The 19,601-nt window shown below is 49.5% G+C and overlaps 1 protein-coding gene across 4 annotated transcripts in view; it reads left to right on the top strand.

The window, feature by feature from the left end:
• The window catches only part of Ldlrad3 (low density lipoprotein receptor class A domain containing 3), a 227,692-nt gene extending 208,581 nt beyond the window's left edge, over nucleotides 1–19,111 (top strand). For all 4 annotated transcript variants that reach the window (XM_027936466.2, XM_027936464.2, XM_034636216.2 and 1 more), the window contains 2 exons: nucleotides 14,935–15,280; nucleotides 16,152–19,111. In XM_027936466.2, coding sequence (XP_027792267.1) covers nucleotides 14,935–15,280; nucleotides 16,152–16,392 — 587 coding nt within the window. In that variant the 3' untranslated portion in view covers nucleotides 16,393–19,111. The remainder of the gene's footprint in view (nucleotides 1–14,934; nucleotides 15,281–16,151) is intronic.
• The last annotated feature ends 490 nt before the right edge of the window (nucleotides 19,112–19,601 follow it).

Below are 19,601 nucleotides of genomic sequence, written 5' to 3'. Positions count from 1 at the left end.
TTGTCTCCACCAAGCCTACATCTCGAGAAGCATGAATACGAGACACCCAAGCACCTCTCAGAAGACACAGTGACACACGTAGGCAGCATTGTCCTCCCGCCCAGGGTGGTCTTGGTGACAGACAGACTTGTTAATCACTCGGGTGCTTCCTAGCTAAGATTGAGACCAAACTCGCTGTGTTCTGTAGGAACATTTGGGTAGCCTGCTTCTGCAGACAACAGAAAGCAAGAGCCAGTGGGGGGCAGCAAGGAAGGAGGTGCTTGATTTCTCTTCATTTCTCGATGTCTCCATTTGTTGGCAGTAGCAGTGAGTCTCCTTGTCAAGATGGTCACGTTTGTGTGCTAAATTTCCAAAGTTAGCCCATGTGAGCCAGTCAATATTTTAGGCTCTGTGGGTCTTAGAGTCACTGTCACAAGTACACATGTCACTGCAGCATGAAAACAGCCAAAGGCAGTACATGAGTGAATGTCAATGTACCAATAAAACTTCATAAAAACAATCAGTGAGCCAAACTTCAGCCATCCATCCCTGGGCTGGAGCACAAGATGCTAAAAGGAAAATGGCTCAAAATTCAGGGTCAGATTACAGATGCCTCTCTAGGTCATTGTTAGGAATTTGGAATTTGAGTAATGAGCAGCCCTCAAAGGGGACTCCATCCTCCTTACAACCTTTGGAAGCAGTAGCCTGAATGTTCCAGAGTATTCTTGCTGTTCCTTCCTGCCTTCCTCCTCGGAAGCATTGCCTTCTCACATACTAAAAAGAACTTTCTGGATGGTATGTAGAGAATGTGGAGAGACACAAGGCCAGAAATCAAGAGACCAGCTAAGAGTAGTGGTCTGGTAGTTAATTCATGCAGCATGCAGTGGTCACTTGTCCCATATTTTGGAAGCAGAATAAGCATAACCTGCCTCTGAGTTGGACATAAGTAATAAAGGAAAGGAAGGAACCAGGGCTAATGCAGAGGCCTCGAGCTCCCGGAACTTGGCTGGGGTGCTAATGTAGGACTATAATTGATATTTGGTGATGATATTTGTTTTCTCAGCTTTCGCAAATGAGGTTTTATTTGCGTTGACAATGGCAGGGCTGAAGTCGATTTTTCTCTCCCCAGTGTTTAGGGTTAGCTTTGCCCTGCAATGCTATTTGTGGGTAATTACACCACACTCGCAAACTGATCGGAGTATCCCGCTTGAGTTAGCAGTATTCCGCTCTGGCTGCTGACGGAGCAGCCTCAATAAACCATTGTATTGTAATGTGCCAAGCCTTATTACCAGACCAGAAGCCAACTGACCATTGAGCTTAAAGAATGTCTGCTAAGCATTTAATTTTGCAGCTTCCACCAAATATGCCACGTAAATAGATACAGTAAGCAATAGAAATAGTCATTCTTTATATCCCTCCTTATTCAGCAGATTCCGGGAGGTGTGTATATTCATTTTAAGCACATTGCTTGCAGAAATAGCTCAGGAGGTCCTGTGCAGGGGCCTGGGTTTGCCGAAGCTTCTATGCACAGGAGAGAGATGCTTTAGAGGTCTCCCCTGTGAGGTTAGAGTGAGGAGAACATTGATTCCAATGCATGAGCTCATTTCCAAGTCCAGTACCCCTCCCATGCTGTCTCTCATTGATGTTTGCTTTTTTGTGCTGCAGTAGGAGAGGTAGCAAAGAGCTCCTGCTCTCCGCTGCTCTCTTCTGTTGGCATTTCTTAAGCGATTATACAGTTGAGCAGAGTTCTAGAAAGGCCACCCAGGCCCTAGCTCCTACTTACCCTCATCACTGACTTTTGGTAGCAATCTGCATTCCCTTTTTTTTTTTTTTAATGCCCTTCTCTATCTTCCACAGCCAATTAAGTGCTTCTCCCTCCAGCCAGTCCTGCAACTGCCCTGGGCCTGTTTTGTAGCAAAGAAGCCATTAAACAGCCAACCCCTGGTTGACACTGGGTCCTTCCTCCTCAGAGCAGAGATCAGTCTCCCAGGATGTATGGCATCGCTTAGCATGCTTTGGGGTCTCCAGCTTCCCCTCAATTCTGAGCAACTCTTCTCTGGGTAAGCAAGCATCTTAGATCTTAGGGGCCAGGGGTATCAATTGCCAGTAACAAGGATACTTGTTGGAAGGATGGAGCTCATGGTTTCTGGAGACAGTTACCCCACCTGCCCCATGGCCGGCCCTCGAGGAAGTGGAGAGGGAAGGAAGCCTTGGCTCTCTTAGAATAAGAACTGAAAATGCTCAGGGAGACAGTTGCCCCATCTGTCTTCAGACTCGGGCCTTCCTCCCCTCCCCCACCCCTTCCCTTCCTCTGTTTTGAATTTGATCTCAGTGCATGTGTCTCCTGGCTCTCCTGGTCCTCAGTCCAGCTTCCTTCTTGGCAGAGGGGCCTGCTCTCTAATTCCCCTCTGGCTCTGGGCCTGGATGGCCCCCTGCTGTGCTCCGTCTGATGCTGGGCAGCTCGGGTTTTCTCATCACCCCCCTTTGGGTTAATTTTAGCAACTTGAGTTGCCATGGTAATGGTTCAGTGGGGTTTTCGTGGTTCTCTTTTGATTCAGTCATTTGCTGGTCTGCCCTTTAAATTAAGCTTTTTCAATCCGCATCTAAATTGTACCAGAGATGTGCTTGGAATAGAGATCCGCAAAGGCCCCCTCAGCCCCGTGGGATGTTGGTGTTGAACAAGAAAATCAGGGTGGATGCCAGGATGCCCTTGGTGTACAGTGGCCAGCAGAGTGTCTGGAAGCTTCTAGGCTAGTGAGGATGCCGCAGAAGGCTGGTGGAGGCCTTCCTGGGAGTGCTGGAGTCAGAGCCCCCAGGGCCACTCCCCAGCTGTGAGGCCTCGGGTTAGACTTGTGTTGTCTTTTGTTTCTGAAATCCAGTGCTGAGCTCAGGTCAGCCCGGGATCTGGGCCCCTGGGTCAGGTGAATGCTTATGGCTCTAGCTGGACTCTCCTACCCCATCCCACTCCATCCTCCTTACCTTTGGAGGCAGTAGCCTGCATGTTCCAGAGAATTCCTACGGTTCCTTCCTGCCTTCCTCCTTGGAAGCATTTCCGCTGCCCTGCCATTCTGCCACCTTTTAAAATCCAGTGTGAGGGGTCAGGGTCTTTGTAAAATGGCAAGCTTGTCATTGGCTCACTTGGCTCCAACTTAAGACAGTGGCCTTTCACATTCATATCAAGTCTGTGTTGGCTACAGGTGTTTAATCCTGATTTTACAAATGAGGTTTAGAAAGGTGGAGTCAGTTGCCCAAAGACACTGTGTCATTTCTGGCAAAACCAAACCCCTAGACCTGACCACTGTGCGCCTGCCTCTTTTTAGGTAGACCTGTCCTTGTTCATACTGACGCCTGGCTTTCATAGGTACATAGACAGGAATGTTGAACATGAATGGCTGTTCCTACTCTCCTCCCACTCCAGGACTGGTGTTTACCTACATCAGCTCGGCCCTCATCCTCACGGTAGCTCTTCAGGGCCACTGTTCATTATCCCTGCTTTCTAGCTGAGCGTTGGACTGGCCCCAGGTGTCACAGAGACTCAGAAGCAGAAGTGGGGTCTGGACCACTTGGGGACCTGGGTTGGACCATCAGGGAGAGAGTAAACACCCAGACAATGGCCAGCCCTTGTGAGGAAGGAGAACTCTGACCCGCAGCCTACAGGAACCCAACCTGCTATGCCACAGACTTGCAGGAAGTAAGATCTCCATCTCTAGTAACAGTCCAGGAAGACAAGATAGTCCCTGTAGCAGTCGGCCCCCAAAAGCAGGGTCTTGATTAGTGACTGACAGCTTCCCTGTGTTTATCCTTGTTTCCGATTTAGGACCAAAAGGGGAAAGCCAAATAGGCTTCCCTAACCCGTAGCCTGGGATGCCCTGCTTCAGCTTCGGCCAGGTCCAGCTTCCCTGTGCCAGGCTGCCCTTGGCCCTGGCCACCTTCCCTGCCCTCTGCCGTCCTTAATGTCTGCCATAACACAAGTGACCATGGCCGGCTCCATGGCCGTGGCAAGCTCTGAAGACACCTCCTTTGCTTTTCCCATTTGGGTGGTCTTCATTTGTTTCCATCTTGGGGTGAGGAAGGTGCAGGTGCTAGCTCTGAAGGAAGCCATCTCCCCTTGCACGGCCCTGAACATGACCCTGAAGCACTGGCCAGCGCTGGACAAGATGGCTGGCAGGTTGCACCATCGCACCTGGAGCCCCTCACCTCCTGAGTGCCAGTGGACGCTGGTATAAAGCGAGACGCCATTGGGGGAAAGTTGGAATGAGGGAGGGCACAGAAAGGAGCACGACATTCCAGAGGGGACAGTGGAGGCTTTGTGAACATGGCCGTGTTGAGCTGAGGTGGGAGGTGTCAGGCTGAGGCAGGGGAGTGGGCGGGGGTCCCACAGAGGATTAGGGAGCCTGTGCTGGCTGTTGTAGTGACTCTGTCTGCTCCTGGTCTCCACGTGCCCCTCCCCTGGGCCTCAGAGACTGGCCACCAATGGGTTTGGCCAGCGGTGAACACCAGCAGGAGGTTGGAGGTGGGAAGGGACAAAGGCCAGAATATTTGCACCTGGTGGAGGCTGCCTTCCTCCAGTGGAGGCCCAGGACCTGTCAGATCTCTGGGGTCCCAGAAGATTCCAGAAGCTACATCCTAAACCCTTCAGGCCTGGGCTGGAAGCAGCTTCCCACTTTATTCAATCTTGTCTCTTCTTATAAACCAGGAGGCTGGGGGACCCACACCTGCAGCTGTCAGGCACGAGGTGGGCAAGTAGGTGCCTGTGCAGGGAGCTCTGTGTCTTGCAGGCTGGCATGGCCGGCACAGAGAGCTCTGGAGAAAAAGCACTGAGAGAGGAGAGGGGGAGGGAGGAGCCCAGCGCGAGGAGCTTGAGCAACATGATGAGGGGCTGGGTTCCGTGGTTGGGAGGCAGAAAGTTCTGGAAGGGGAGGGGAGGGGTGGAGCCAGGTCCTGGCTGCAGGTCCTCTCGGTTGGCCTGGAGTAACCACATCAGGGCACCCTCTCGGCCACTTTGGGAGGAGAGGCTGCTGCGTGGGCTACCTCCGCACTCCCGACCCTGTGGTGGCTGTCTGGGTGATTCCAGGAAAGGGTTTCTTTGCTACCAGCCAGTGTGTGAGAGGGAATATTCTGGAAAGTGAACGGTGTTTTGGTACACAAACATGTCTCCGCGATCCTTCCTCAGCTCCTGCCCACCAGTACCAGTGTGGATGTGTCAGCCACGGCAGTTCCCCATCCCTGAAACTGAGCTCCAGGACAGACTGCCCTCACACCACATGTCCTGGGTTCCAGCTGTGGCTCTGTCACCTTCTGGCCTTATGACCTGAGGCAGGGACCTCACTCTCTGAGACATGTGTTTCTCACCTTGAGCCTAAACAGAACCATTGCCAGCATGAGGCACCTCACATGGGGGGGGGCTTAGTCTCATGTGAAAGACACAAGTGTGAAATGTCACCGGGGTGCAGGGTTAGAGACCCTCTGCCTGTGTCCCCCAGCAAGCTATTTCTGTTAAGGCATCGGGAGGCAGCGATGAGCGGCAGAATCCAGCTCTGCCCACGTGGAGGTGCAACCCCTTAGGAAAGAGAGACAGTGCAGGACAAATGCAGCGTGGGTTGACAGGAGCTGGAGGGCACGGGAAGGGGTGGAGAGGGGTGGGCCAGGGGGGTGAGCAGCCACCACAGAGCAGGGTGTGAGCGATGCAGATGGCCGTGCTGACGGAGGGCACAGAGGGGCAGAAGCCCGGGACAGGCCCCGGTTTGAGGAGGTTAGAGGGTGCTCAGCAGCAGGAGGCAGGAGTGGAGGCCAGAGAGGCACCAGGTACAAGACAAGCTGGGACCTAGAGGACAGGGGCGGACTTTGGCTTGATGCCCAGCACGTGGGAAGCCGCTGCAGGGTTTTGAGCAGAGGAGCGACTTGAGCAAGTGAATTTATGGTGCAGAAGGAGCGCCCTGCAGCCGTGTGGAAAGACTGCAGAGAGCCCAAGGGGGGTGGGCAGAGGCAGCAGTGGCTGGGGAGCCCCGATAGGAGGTATGGGCCCTGGGAACCGTGTGTAGGTCCTGACTGTCATCAGGTATACCTGGGCATTGGGTCCTGCTGGCCCTGGGACCAAAGCAAAATGAACATCCCTGCCCTCAACACCGTGAGGCCCTGGGTCCTCATGGTCCGATCTGAAGTCTCACAAAGCCTTGAATTTGTTCATTGTCAATAAAGGTCCCCTCGGGAGCCCCGGCTGCAGTGCTTCTGTTATCAGCCCGTCCCCTAAATTATTCAGAAAGTTTTCTGCGCACAGAAACTGCACGTGCGCTTGCTCAGCATTTCAGCAGGTAATGAGGTTTCCCAGCGGCAGTGGCACCAATTATTATTCCTGGGGCCGCAAGGGCTCCCGGATCCGAGAACACAACCAGGGCCACCTTGGGCTCCTCGTGAGTGGCCTCAGGATCAGCCCCTGCTGCCCGCCTCCTGTCAAGCCTGGACACAAGGGTGGCGGGCAGCACTCCCCACAGCAGCTCCCACTTCCCTCTAGGGAGCTGCAGGCTTCTGTCAGTGACAGTCACGGTGAACTTTAACTGGGGCAACCAGGGAGGTACATCTCGTTGCAGCCCAGGAGACAAGGGGCCAAGATCAAAATGATTAATTTGTCTGAATTTTTTTTCACTCCTGTCTGACCGTAGTACCCCTACGTCATGCCCCTTGCCATCCCAGAGAAGGCAGTTCAGATAGGTTAAATGATTGAGGCTCTACTGGAGCTCTTCCCCCACACACAGGTGTTAAAATTATTTAATCAGTACTGTTTCCTTCCTCTGTTTAAAAATGTGACTTTTTATCTTTACTTTTTTCCAGTTTTCATTCGTAGGTTGTAATTATGCATAACAGTGGAATTCATTGTGACACATTCAGACATTCACATGGCATAATTTGGTCAATCTCGTTCCCCAGGACCTCCCCCTTCTCCCTCCCCCAACCCCCTTCTTGTACCTGTCTCTCTTCTATTATTATTAGTTTTTAAAATAATCTGCTGGAGTGTTTTAGAAGAGGGACTCCATTGCAAGAGCAGAAAGATGGGGTGACAGATGGACAGAAGAAATGGGGAAGGGAGAGGGGAAACAGAATGAGGTGCGCAGCACAGTATGACAGTTTCGATTTTAGACTGTCTCATGGTTCTGGAGGCTACAAGTGTGAGATACTGGTGGCTGTTCCCTGGAGGTTCTGAGAGAGCCTGTTCTGTGCCTGACTGCAGCTTCAGGAGGCCACCAGCAGTCCTGGGCTTGGGGCTGCAGGACCCCATCTCTGCCTCCGACCTCACCTGGCTGCTCCCCGTCTATCTCTTTTTTCTCCTTTTATGTCCCTCACAAGGACACTCATCATGAGATTCAGGTCCCTCTCTGGTTCCCCCCAAGACCTGTACCTTCATTGTACCTTATTCCAAATGAGGCCACATTCCGAGGTTCTGGGTAGATCTGTCTTTTGGGGGGAACCCCACTCAACTCCCTATGAATCGTGTAAATATAAGAGTTAATATGTGTAAAACACACACAGGATATTACCAGAATAGGATAAGAGCTGCTAGGATAATTCTATCATCATCGTCGTCATCATCATCATCATCATCATCATCATTCCTTCATATTTTAGTTCAAAGGTAATATGAGTGGCTATGATGGAGGTTGTTGCTATTCATTTTGTCATTCTAGTGAGAATCAGGAATGGGGGATTTGTCACAAGGCAAATGGTATCCTGATTCTAACTCCTCTTTTCCCCATACCTTCTGAGGGTCGTGTTGGGAAACCAGGGGTGGAGGGAGAGCCCTGGTCTGAATGCCTGGGCAAGGGGGCAACGTGAGTCTTGGAAAGACCGAGATACCTTGGCCTGAAGAATTTTACAGGAATCACGTAGCAGCAGCAGTGGGTGCTGTTCAAACTGGTGGGATGCTCAGAAAGCTTGGGCTCAAAGAGGTTGAAGACTAAGACCCACAAGGAGGCTTTCCTTCGCAGCCCGATGTAGCCATGAGAATGAAGACAGGTAGCACAGTGCGGGGAGACACTGCCCCACAGAACTGATCACACTGGGTGGCTCCATGTGGGCAAAGAAAAGGAGAGGGTTCAGGGTTAAACCCGGACGGTCTAGTAATCCACCTTGAGAAGTCATTGTGCTGGTGACTAAAGACCAATTGTGCATTCAGCATCTGTGTCAGACGCCACATTATACCCTGTTGTATTGCTGTGACAGAATGCCACAGATGGGGTAGTTTATAAAGCACGGAGATGTATTTCTTACAGTTGTTGAGACTGGGAAGGCCAAGATCCACCGACCACCTCTGGTGAGGGCCTTCTTGCTGCATCACAATATGGTGGAAGACATCCTGCAGGAGAGAGAAAGAGACCTTGGCATTGATCCTTTGCCCGTGATCTCGTCACTTCTGAGAGGTCCCGCAGCTCTGTTGCATTGGGAAGACAAAGCTTCCAATGTATGAACCTGGGGCACACATTCAGACCACAGCAGGCACTGACTGTGGGTGGCGGGCCCTGAACCTCGTCGCTCATACAGGCTGGGCTGGTCTGCCTGAGTGTTGCAGCATTGTTGGTTGATGGCAAAAAAGGAAGCAGCCCAAAGGTATTTTGCAAAGGGGGTGGAGTACAGTGTGTACATCCATGTGGTAGGATGCCTACAGCTACTCTTCAATGAAAGGGCAGGTGGGGAGAGGTATTCGGTACAGGTTATCTGTATAGCACAAAGAGGAACATGTCGTGTGCATGCACAGAAAAGGATTCTGAGCCTCTGTGCTGTGGGTCGGCACAAGACAGCCAGGGCACCAAGCCCTGCCTGCCCCTGTGGTTTTGGTAAGCTTTGGCTGGGAGTGGCACACACATTCATAGACATCTTGTCCTTGGCTGCCTTTATCTCCAGGACAGTGTGAGTCATGTGACTGAAAGTGTATCAACTCACAGAGCATGAAATATTTACTCTCTGGCCCTTCATGGCCTTGGGCAATCATGGTCCACACAAAACTCTGAACTGTTTTTATCTAGTGGAATTGTAGTAGGGACAGGAAGGGGAAGAAGCATCTTGTCTGCCTTGAACAGTTCTGTATGACTTTAATTGTAATAATTAGCATGGATCTTTATAATAAAAAATAAAGTTTAATTTGAAAGGATAAAAAAGGCATGTGGGACTCACAGTACCTGATTTTGAGGCTCAACTATCAGTTACCAACACAGATATTGGTGTAAAGATAGGTATCTAGCTAAGTGCAGTGGTGCACGCCTATAATTCCAGCAGCTCCGGAGGCTGAGGCAGGAGGATTGCAAGTTCAGAGTCAGCCTCAGCAACTTAGTGAGGCCCTAAGCAACTCAACAAGACCCTGTCTCTAAATAAAATATTAAAAAGGACTGGGGATGTGGCTCAGGGGTTGCATGCCCCTAGCTTCAATCTCCAGACCAATAAATAAATAAATAAAGATAGGTGTCTATCTTACTCCAGCAGAAGAGTTAGATATTGCCCCAGACTTATATGGTTCATTGATTTGCAAGAATGATGTCAAGGTAATTCCATAGGAAAGAACAGGCTTTTCAACAAATGGTGCTTAAAAAAAATGAATATCTAAATGGAGAGATGAAAAGAACCTTGACCTTTTCCTTGTACCATAAACAGAAATTAACTTGCAGTGGATCCTAGATGTAAATGGAGGAGCTAAAGCTGTAAAACTCCTTCAAGACAGAGATTTAGAGAAGATTCCTTGAAGAGTATATAAACGACACAGACCATTAAGAAAGAATTGATGCAATGGACTTCATAAAATTGAAAAAAGAAAGAAAAAAAACTTCTCTTGAAAAGACACTAAAGCAGATGAGAAGTCCAGACATAAGCTGGGAGGCTCTTTGCAAAATATGTTTGTGATGAAAGGCTTGCGTCCAGGGCACGGGAAGCACTCTTACAACCCACTGATAAATCAAGCAATCCAATTTAAAAGTAGGCCACTCTTTGTCAGAGACCATGTGAAGTGACAGAGAGCGTGTGAGCGGGTGCTCAACCCCGTGAGTCCTGAGGAAATGCCAAGTGAAGCCTCAGCGAGGCACCGAGACACGCTGGGCACCCGCAGGAGTGGCTGAAATGCGGAGGACGGCGATGCCAAGTGCTGATGGGAATGCAGGGCCATGGGATCTCACACGCAGATGCTGCGGGGCAGGGTGGGGGGTGTTCAGAACACCATTGCAGCTGCGCAGAGCAGTGGGACGGTACTTGTCAAGTCACACCTCTGCTGCCCAGCGAACCAGCTATCTGTCCTTGCTGTGCCCAAGGAAGACCTGCATTCCCAAAACTGGGAGCAGGCGTGTCCCCAACCTCAGCTGGGGAATCGCCAAACAGACTTGGTGCTTCTGCCACTGAATGCCACTCAGGGAAACCTGGGTGGATCTCAGGCAGTGAGCTGAGAAAGGAGCCAGATGTGGAAGGCTCCATCTGCTCGATTCTACCTGTGGCTTTCTGGGAAAGGAGATCCAGATCCAGATACTGGAAACAGACTAGTGGTTCCCATGGCTGGGATGGAGAGGAGGAGACCAACTCCAGGGGAGCTGGAAAGAATGTTGAGGCAAGGAAGGGCCCCGAAGGCGTAGCTGCTCATTTTTGCAGCAGATATTCCCAAACAGGAATTCTCAACTCAAGAGGTCAGGCTGCAGGCGGGGGCCATCCTCCAGGAGTTTCTCCTCAGCAAGGCGTCCCTCTGTGACCATGCCCCCCACCCACCGCGACCACAGGCCTGGAGGCATGAGCCCCAGGAAGCCTTGCAGCTACAGGAGAGATGGGAGGGACACAGTGACGCTGAGCCCAGGCTGAGCTGAAGGAAGAGAGGCTGTGTTTGTTTTTCTTGGTAGATAATCCAGTACAAAGGTGCAAAGTAGCCAAGGAGGAGCCTCTTGCCTCATTCTACCAGCCTCTGTTCCCCTCTCTAGAAGCTACCAGCATCATCATGTCTGTGCATCCTTCCAGAACTATGCTACGTATTCTTCTGCATCTGGTGAGGGCCTTCTTGCTGGCAGAATCCCGAGGGCGTAGAGGACACTATGTGGCATGAGACAGGGAGCATGGCGTCTGTCTCTTCTGTTCTCTCCCACCTCTTATTAAACCACCAGGACTCATGCACGGGAGCTGCACCCTGATGACCCTGTCTAGTCCTCACCTCCCAAAGTCCCACCTCTCACCACCATAGTTTCCACCCTCTTAGTCCCTCCCTGCCTGCCCCACTTTCTATCAATCACCCCCCCCACCCGCTTGCATATATACCAGGCACCGAGATACCTGTTTTCCCAAGACCTGGCCAACAAAACGTGAGCTCACACTGGGCCTTTGCCAATCTGATGGGCAAAAAAAAAAAAAAATAGTGTCCTGTAGGAAACTGAGTTTGCATCTGGAGGAAGGAATGCCGCAGAAGGAAGGGAGCACCGAGTCACAAGTACCAGCTGCCCTGGCGCCTCTGCCCAAGCAGACTGCACCTCTGAGTGCATTAGCGAGACGCATTGCTCCTCAGGATGCTCCACTGCCATCTGCTAGAAGACTGGCATGATAACTGCACAAACGTGTGACAACTTGAGGTGAAGAGCACCCAGGGGCCGTGCAAACACAGCCCGCGCCACTAGGAGCTGCCGGCGACAGCCGTTTAGAGAGAGCCGTGGCTTCGGGGTGGTAGCAGATTGCCTGGAATCGATGCAGTAGAGTTGCAGGCACAGGGTGGGGATCCAGGATGTGTGGCAGGGGGGCACGAGGGCATTAGCTTGGGGGACAGCCAGAAAAAATGGAAACTTCATTATCCGGGGATTACGCACTTGGAACGTAGGACCCAGGCAACTCTGATATTAGTAATTTGGCCAGCAGGCTCATTAAGCTCTTAAGAAAAGTGGGTCTAGTTAATGAATTAATACGAGATGACATTCTACACATAGAGCAAAAACGAGACCAGGCACCACTGAGTTATACAACATCATAATTTCTCCAGCCAACGTGATCACAGCCTCTCGCCTGCCAAAGCGGGCCCGCCTGGAGACAGTGAGATCGTTATGATCCAAAGGCATTTACTTTTTATTCATTTTAAAGGGCTCCCCATTTCTTCTTTTTTTTTCCCTCTTCAGTACAGAGGATCAAACTCAGGGGTTCTCTACCACTGAGCCATATCCACACCCCATTTTATTTTGTACTTTAAGACGCAGTCTCACTAAGTTAATGAGGTTGACCTCAAACTTGCCATCCTCCTGCGTCAGCCTCCCGAGTCACAGGAATTACAGGTGTGCACCACCACCCCATCACACCCCACTTGTATACTAAATACTGAAAATGGTTACACAGAAGTCAGCAATTAAACCTCTCTGGGCCCTTTGTTTTCCGTGTGAAAATCTACCCCACGCTACCTGCCAAAGGGGGTGCTTTCCCTTTTCTGCCACTGGTCCAGAAAAGTTGAAAAGAATAACTGGAGAATGTGAACCCTGAGAACTGGGACTAGCTAGTTAGAGCTGAGGGAAAATTCTGAAGATGGATAGTGGAGAATGGCGCATAGCACTGTGATGTGCTTCATGCCCCTAAGCCACACATTTAGAAAGCGTTTGGGTGATATATATATATTTTATCATCGTCATAATTTTTTAATGATCACTTTTTAAAAGAACTAGCATGACTGAGTGCAAACCCTTGTCGGGCCCCGTTCTCGGCCCTTATGTATATATTGCACCCCTCATAATCCAGGGAGATGTGTGCCGTTCTCACGTGGTACTGCCTGCTGTCTCTTTAAAAATGAGGCACTGAGGCTTAGGAAAATTACATAACTTTCTTGAGCCCAAGCATCCAGTCCTTGATGGCTCGAGGATAGCACCTCAAGTCTCTGAGACTTTGTAGCTCTGTCTGTGAGGTAATAAAATAGCAATATTTGAAGCCTGAATTCTGAAACACACACACACACACACAAGTCCCCAACCAGTTTTTAATTAAGCTAAGAAAAGAGTGACAGTTACTATTGTCTCCAGAAAAATCCCAAATCACCTCCTTCCCTTAACTGTGTGGCAGAGTGGTCCTGTTTTTCACTAGAGTTATCTTGACGTCTTTCTGCACAATTAAAATCTGTAATGCACATTGAAGTGAACTTGGAGAATCTTGGAAGTTTTTGGTTCATGTTTTGGTGTGGCTGGAAAGAAAAATTAACAGAGAAATGGGAGTTTGAGGGGGGGTCTTCATTTGTCTCAGATAAGAATTATTTAGGGTTGGGTGTGGCGGTGCAAACGTGTAATCCTAGAAGCTTAGGAGGCTAAAGCAGGAGGATCATGAGTTCAAAGCCAGCCTCAGCAAAAGCGAGGTGCTAAGCAGCTCGGTGAGACCCTGTCTCTAAATAAAATACAAAATAGGGCTGGGGATGTGGCTCAGTGGTCAAGCACCCCTGAGTTCAATCCCCAGGTACAAAAAAAAAAAAGAAAAAAGAATTATTTGGGGAAACAGGAAATCTTTATATCATAAATGGGGAGAAGAAACTGTGTTTCATGGCATGTGGGTTTTTTGAAGGAGAAATATCTGGGTTCCAGCCCTGGTTCGTCTTCCAAAGTGACCTTAATTCACCTCTCTGAGCCAATTTGCTCATCTGAAAAATAGAAATAATAAGGGAACCTAATTTACTAGAGGGTGTAAATAAACAGATTTTTCCCTTGAGTTGTATGCATTAATTGAGTGCCTATTGTGTACCAGGCATTGTACTATACCCTGGGGATGCAGTAATGAATAAAATAGACACACAGCTTGTGTTGCGGATCAGAGTAAAGCTCTTAGCACTACTGCTACTTCTGGTCTATATTTTGGCCACTGGGGACCCACAGAAACCTCCTCACTGCTTCACAGGTGGGACAGCATAGTGCTGTGGTCACTACATTTGCTCACTGGGGCTGCCTTTGGATAATTGCTGCAGCTGGGAGTGGCTGTGGACTTCTGCACAGGCAGGGGTCTCCAACATCTGGGGAGGGCTGCTGTGGTGTCCTGTGCCTGCCTGGACCTTCCTATGGAGGCCAAGTGTGTCCCACCTGCTGGGAAGCCTCTTACCTGAGCATCTTAAGTGTCGAGAGGTCTGAGCCCTTGTTGAAGAGCTTGATCCTTGTTGACATATTCCAGACTCCAGAAGCCCAGAGAGTGCCTGTCCCCCTTTTGCAGCCCTGTGCAGGTAGCACTTTTCCAAGGGCACACAGCGAGTAAGCTGAGGGGCCAGGACTGGGACCAAGTGTGACACCAGATTCCATGGTCAGCCTGAGCCACACTAGTGCTCAGTCTAGAAGGATCCACCTGGGACCTGGCATCAGACACTCTACAGACAAGGAGCCCAGATACACCTCGTGTCCCTCATATAGTTATGTTACCAGTTTCCAGTGAAAACCCAGTTCCTGCCATGAGAACTCTCGCTCCTGTCCCCTGGATGTTCATTACATTTCCTGGGGCTGGCTTCATAAGCAACTTTATTGAGGCCTCATTTACAATAACATAAAATTCGCCAAAATGAAGTGTATGATTCAATGATTTTTAGTAATTTCTCTGTTCTGTATGGCCGTCGTCATCATCTGGTTTTAAACATTCCCATCACCCCTGCAAGATCCCTCTTGGCCATTTTCAGATAATCCCCATTGCCTCGCCAGCCCCAGGCCTCCACTGTACGTCCTGCCTCTGTAAGTTCACTGTCCTGGGCATTTCATATAAACAGAATCACGCATGGTCTTTTGGGTCTGGCTTCTTTTATGGAACTGTTTTTGAAGCCTCCCCCAACCCTGTAGCATATCAGCACTGGCCACAGTGTTAGCTGGATAACTACTCAGCGCATGGATGTATCTCCTTCTGTTACCTGCTCACTGTCGCTGCACTTGTAAATGGTGACACTGTCAACATTTGCATGTGAGTCCTAGGGGTGATGTCAAAAGGCAAATGTGGGCTAACCTGGAATCCTTTCCTCTTGTCTCCCAGAGCCGGGCAGCGGACAGGTGTTCGTGACCTCGGAGAACCAGCTCGTGTACTACCCCAGCATCACCTACGCCATCATCGGCAGCTCCGTCATCTTCGTGCTGGTGGTGGCCCTGCTGGCTCTGGTGTTGCATCACCAGCGAAAGAGGAATAACCTCATGACGCTGCCTGTGCACCGGCTGCAGCACCCTGTGCTGCTGTCCCGCCTGGTGGTCCTGGACCACCCCCACCACTGCAACGTCACCTACAACGTCAACAACGGCATCCAGTACGTGGCCAGCCAGGCTGAGCAGAACGCCTCGGAAGTGGGCTCCCCGCCCTCCTACTCGGAGGCCCTACTGGACCAAAGGTGCGTGCTGGACCGCAGAACCCGGGGGAGGGGCCTATGTGCATACACCTAGCTCCTTTCCCAGAGCCTGGGTTGGGTGGCTGTAGGCAGTGGCAGAGACCGACATTCACCAGTGACACCCCACAGTATCATCACTGATGAACCTGAAGGCTGGGTACCTGGGTTCCAATCCCAGCACTGCTGTCATGGTTACAAGCAAGCCGTTTCCCATCCCCGTGCCTCAGTTTCCTCACCAGTACAATGGGCACAGAAGTAATGCCCACCTCCTTTGTGGGCATGGAAGACGGGGACAGGAAGTGCACAGCACAGTGCCCAACTGGAGCAAGCCTTCAGTAACAGGAGCTAAGAAAACAATGTGTTTTCTGTTAAGTGATTTCATTTCAAGCAAGGTACAGATAGAGATAGAAGTGTTGAGAGAGTGTCCTCTCACTTACCCAAGTCCACAGCATGAGTTGGCTCTAGTGAGAACCCCAAATTCTGAGGCCCATCAAAGGCTCGGCTGAGATGCCAGCTCAGCCCCTTGGCGTGGGGCCCTCAGCCAGGAGCAGAGCAGCTCTGCCAGACAACCCAGGTTAAGCTTGGCACCCTCCTTCTGGGTCCACACAGAGGACGGGGTATTGGCCCTGCCCAGAGGATATGAACCAGCCAAAGCACACTGACCTGTTTTCTTTCTCTGGTTTCAAACCACTGGTTTTCCTTGTCCTTGAGTTGCCCTTGCAGTGGCAGGGAAGGTCATTCCTCACTTGAAGCATCAGCTCAGAAATGGACTGACGCTGGCACGGGATCCTTGCCCCCTGCTCTGTCTCAGCACTAATCTATTCTCTCCACTCCCCACCATCCCTGCCACCCCAACCTGCTTTCTCCATTGCAGACCTGCGTGGTATGACCTTCCTCCACCACCCTACTCCTCTGACACCGAGTCCCTGAACCAAGGCGACCTGCCTCCTTACCGCTCACGGTCGGGGAGCGCGGACAGCGCCAGTTCCCAGGCAGCCAGCAGCCTCCTAAGTGTGGAAGACACCACCAGCCACAGCCCAGGGCAGCCTGGCCCTGCGGAGAGTACCGCTCAGCCCAGGGACTCTGTGCCCAGTGAGGGCACTGAACAAGTATAAATCCAGCGGTTCCAAAGTCCACGTGGGCTCATCTGCTCCAACGGGTTACATTCTAGCAACATGTGCCCATGAGAAGCTGCTGAAGCTCCTTTCAGGGTGTCTCAAGTTGAAGTTGGCTGTGTCAGCTGCCTCTCCATTCGTCTCCTTCCCTACATGGCAGGATATTCTTTGGAGGGAGACCTGGCATTTTTCTGGCTTCTTAGTTGACATGAAGCATTGCCATCTTTTGTGTGAGGTCACTGTTCCTACGGGGCCCACAATCATAGCCTCATGTTCTACGTCATTCTGTTAATGTTGGAATCCCTCTGAGTAGCAGATGCAGATTTGTAGGCAGCAGGATGCAATGATCTATGAGAAAGCAGTGTTTCTGTTCCATGTTGCATGTCCAGAAGGGCAGAAGACACTGGACCAGGTTTTCTGCTGGGCTGCACCCTCGTAGCTCCACTTGGGGATCTGGGTTGGGTGGTCTTACCAGGAGGCCATCACTGGATGGCCACCCTAAAATGCATCCAAGTGCACGTCAAACCTGCCTGGCATCATCCTAGCTTTGCTCTCACTTCAGCAGAGGCAGTGGCCAAAGAAAACTTTGACATGAGGACACCCTTTGGCTCTCAGTAGTGTCATTTTGGTTTTGTGAAGGACCCTGGGTAGATTCTGGCTTTAGAAATGTGCCCCAGAATCCTTGTTTGGAGAGCTTGTTCCAGCGTGTGGATCATTAGCCTCGACCCAGAATCAGCAGAAAAGTATCTGACGTGAGTTTGACCAAGTTCTCTGCACCAACATGCTATCAGAACCTGGGTCTGTGTGGCCCCACGGTCCTCTCCCTGGCTTCTGCAGGTCACGCCTCCAGCTGACCTGCTATAGCCAGAGGATGAGGACTCAACTGGAGTTAGCCAACAATCTGATCTGGCCCTTTTCCCCAGTACACCACACCCTGCCTGTCTTGCTCATCCATACAACATCAACCCCAGGCTCCCAAGTTCCCTCTATACCCCAGATTTCACCTGTGCATTTGGATCTGAGGAAACAAGAGCCATATTCAGTACCTCCCCTGAGAGCTCCCAGCAACCTATGCAGCTCACACCCTCCTACCCAATGTCCAGGACCAGAGCCCCAAGTTAGGGTCAGGGTCGGGTCCCTCCTAACATCCCCGTAGAATTTCTCCTCTGAGACACATGGGCAATAGACAGTTTGGAGTCAAGATTTTCCATTTGGATTTTTAAAAATCTCTTAGAAATGCATTTGAAACAGTGTGTTTGTTTTTTTTCCCTTCTAGTTAAGGGACTATTTATATGTGTATAGGAAAGCTGTCTCTTTTTTGTCTTGTTTTTTCTTTAGTAAGGTCCAAAGAAAATGCAAAATGATAAGTCACCCCAGGCCGACCAGTGTGCCAAGCATTTGTGCGTTGTCGTCGCCCTTTGAGGTTATTATTTATGGAGTTCTTGAAGGATGCAGACAGATGTGTCCTTCAGTTCTAGTCTATATTTGTGCTAGTTTTCCTTCTTCTCTATGCCTGGCCAGCCACAGGCCCCACCCTGTGAGGGAGACATGGGTTAAAAACGTAGGCATTGTTGGGCAAGAAACCACACCAAGGAGGGACAGAACTGGAACCAGGTGGAGCCACTCTGGGCAGCTATCACCTATTCAAGCCTTCTTTCCACAGCAGAAGAAACTGTCAGTAACCTATTTGACGCCAATTCAAACAGAGCCAGCAGGAAGGGGGGGGATGAAGTGGCCTTCAGTGACCCTTTCTGTCGACTTTTCTTTTTTTAACCAAATCCAAAATATATTACAGGAAAGCTAGCCACTGGGTTTTGTTTTGTTGTTTTTTGTTTTATTTTTTTTTTTAAGTAAAGGAAACTGGTTGCTTGTGTCTTTCATTTTTAAAATAGTACTTATTTCCTGAATAATCCAATAAAAATAACTTGGATGGCAGACAGCGTGTGACTGGCTACACATGCCATCTTCTGTGAGTCAGAGTGGCTTTGTTTTTCCCTTTGGTGGGCCCCTGCTTCTTTCTGGTGCTCTGGAAGATGTTTAGAGGAAAGTATTCTAATTTTAATTAATTGTGTGGTGAGTTAATCTCACGCGCTTTTCTGCTTCTAGGCATCTTAGGAAAAACAAATGGTTTTAGGAGATAAGGGGAGTCTATTAATGCTGTTTTTAAAAACATACACAGGGACATTTTTATTACAGATTTGATTTTTAATGGATTTTTTAAATATATATATGTATACACACACACACACACACATATATATATATAAATAAGACACCAAAGCTGCAGGATTTTGGATCCCCCGCTACCACAGTCAAGATGTCAGATAAGTGGCTAGCAATATTTTTTAACTCATTCCAACCAGGATTTTGTTTTTACATACAAAAAAATCTACACCAACCAGAAAATTATCTCTGCTTTCTTTTCTCAAATGAGATCAGTGTTTTATTTTAGCATTAAGATAGTTTCACTGTGATTGCTAGCTTATTGCCTGACTGTATTTTCCTCTACCTTATAATTGATGTTTTTTTTTAAAAAAAAATGCAACTAAGTGGTTAATAAATAATGTGTGATGTTCAGAGTTAATGTAAACTGGAAAGGTTATGTTTGATTGCTTTTTGTTTTTTAATTAGGCTTGGTTTGTTTGGGGTTTTTTTTTTTTTTTTGGATTTTTAAAAAAATTTTATACTTTAAAATAAACGTGCAGTTTCATTCTTTCTATTGGTTGAATGGTTCTCGACCCACTTTTCTGCCCCATAGCAATCTAAAGAGTGGACGGTCACTTTTTGTTTTAGCTTCTGCAGTTAATTTATGCCATAATAAAACGGGGGAAAGAAAGCATATATTGATGGGATTTCAAAATGTGATGGATGCTTGGGATTTCACAGCTGGAATGATTAGGAGACAGAGGTGAAGCTGTGGACATCAGTTAGTATCCTGGGCCCTGAGAAGTCAGTTTGGAAGAAGGGTGCTTGACTAGAGCATTGTTCAAGGAGAGAGGGGTAGGGGCTGTAATAACTGTTACAGATGTTGACTACATATACAGAGGCACAGCATAGCTCTAACACCAATGTGCTGTAGTGAGTTTCAAACCACAAATGGCTCACATTGACCCCATCAGTGGGAACATCTTTTTGTACTGTTAAGTCTAGTCTTGAAGCCACGTGTTGAATTATACAGCAGGGACTATTGCATGGGAAGACAGGTTGCC

This window comes from Marmota flaviventris, chromosome 9 (genome assembly GCF_047511675.1).
Source record: "Marmota flaviventris isolate mMarFla1 chromosome 9, mMarFla1.hap1, whole genome shotgun sequence".
Taxonomy (NCBI): domain Eukaryota; kingdom Metazoa; phylum Chordata; class Mammalia; order Rodentia; family Sciuridae; genus Marmota; species Marmota flaviventris.
This window is presented reverse-complemented; position numbering and strand designations above follow the sequence as displayed.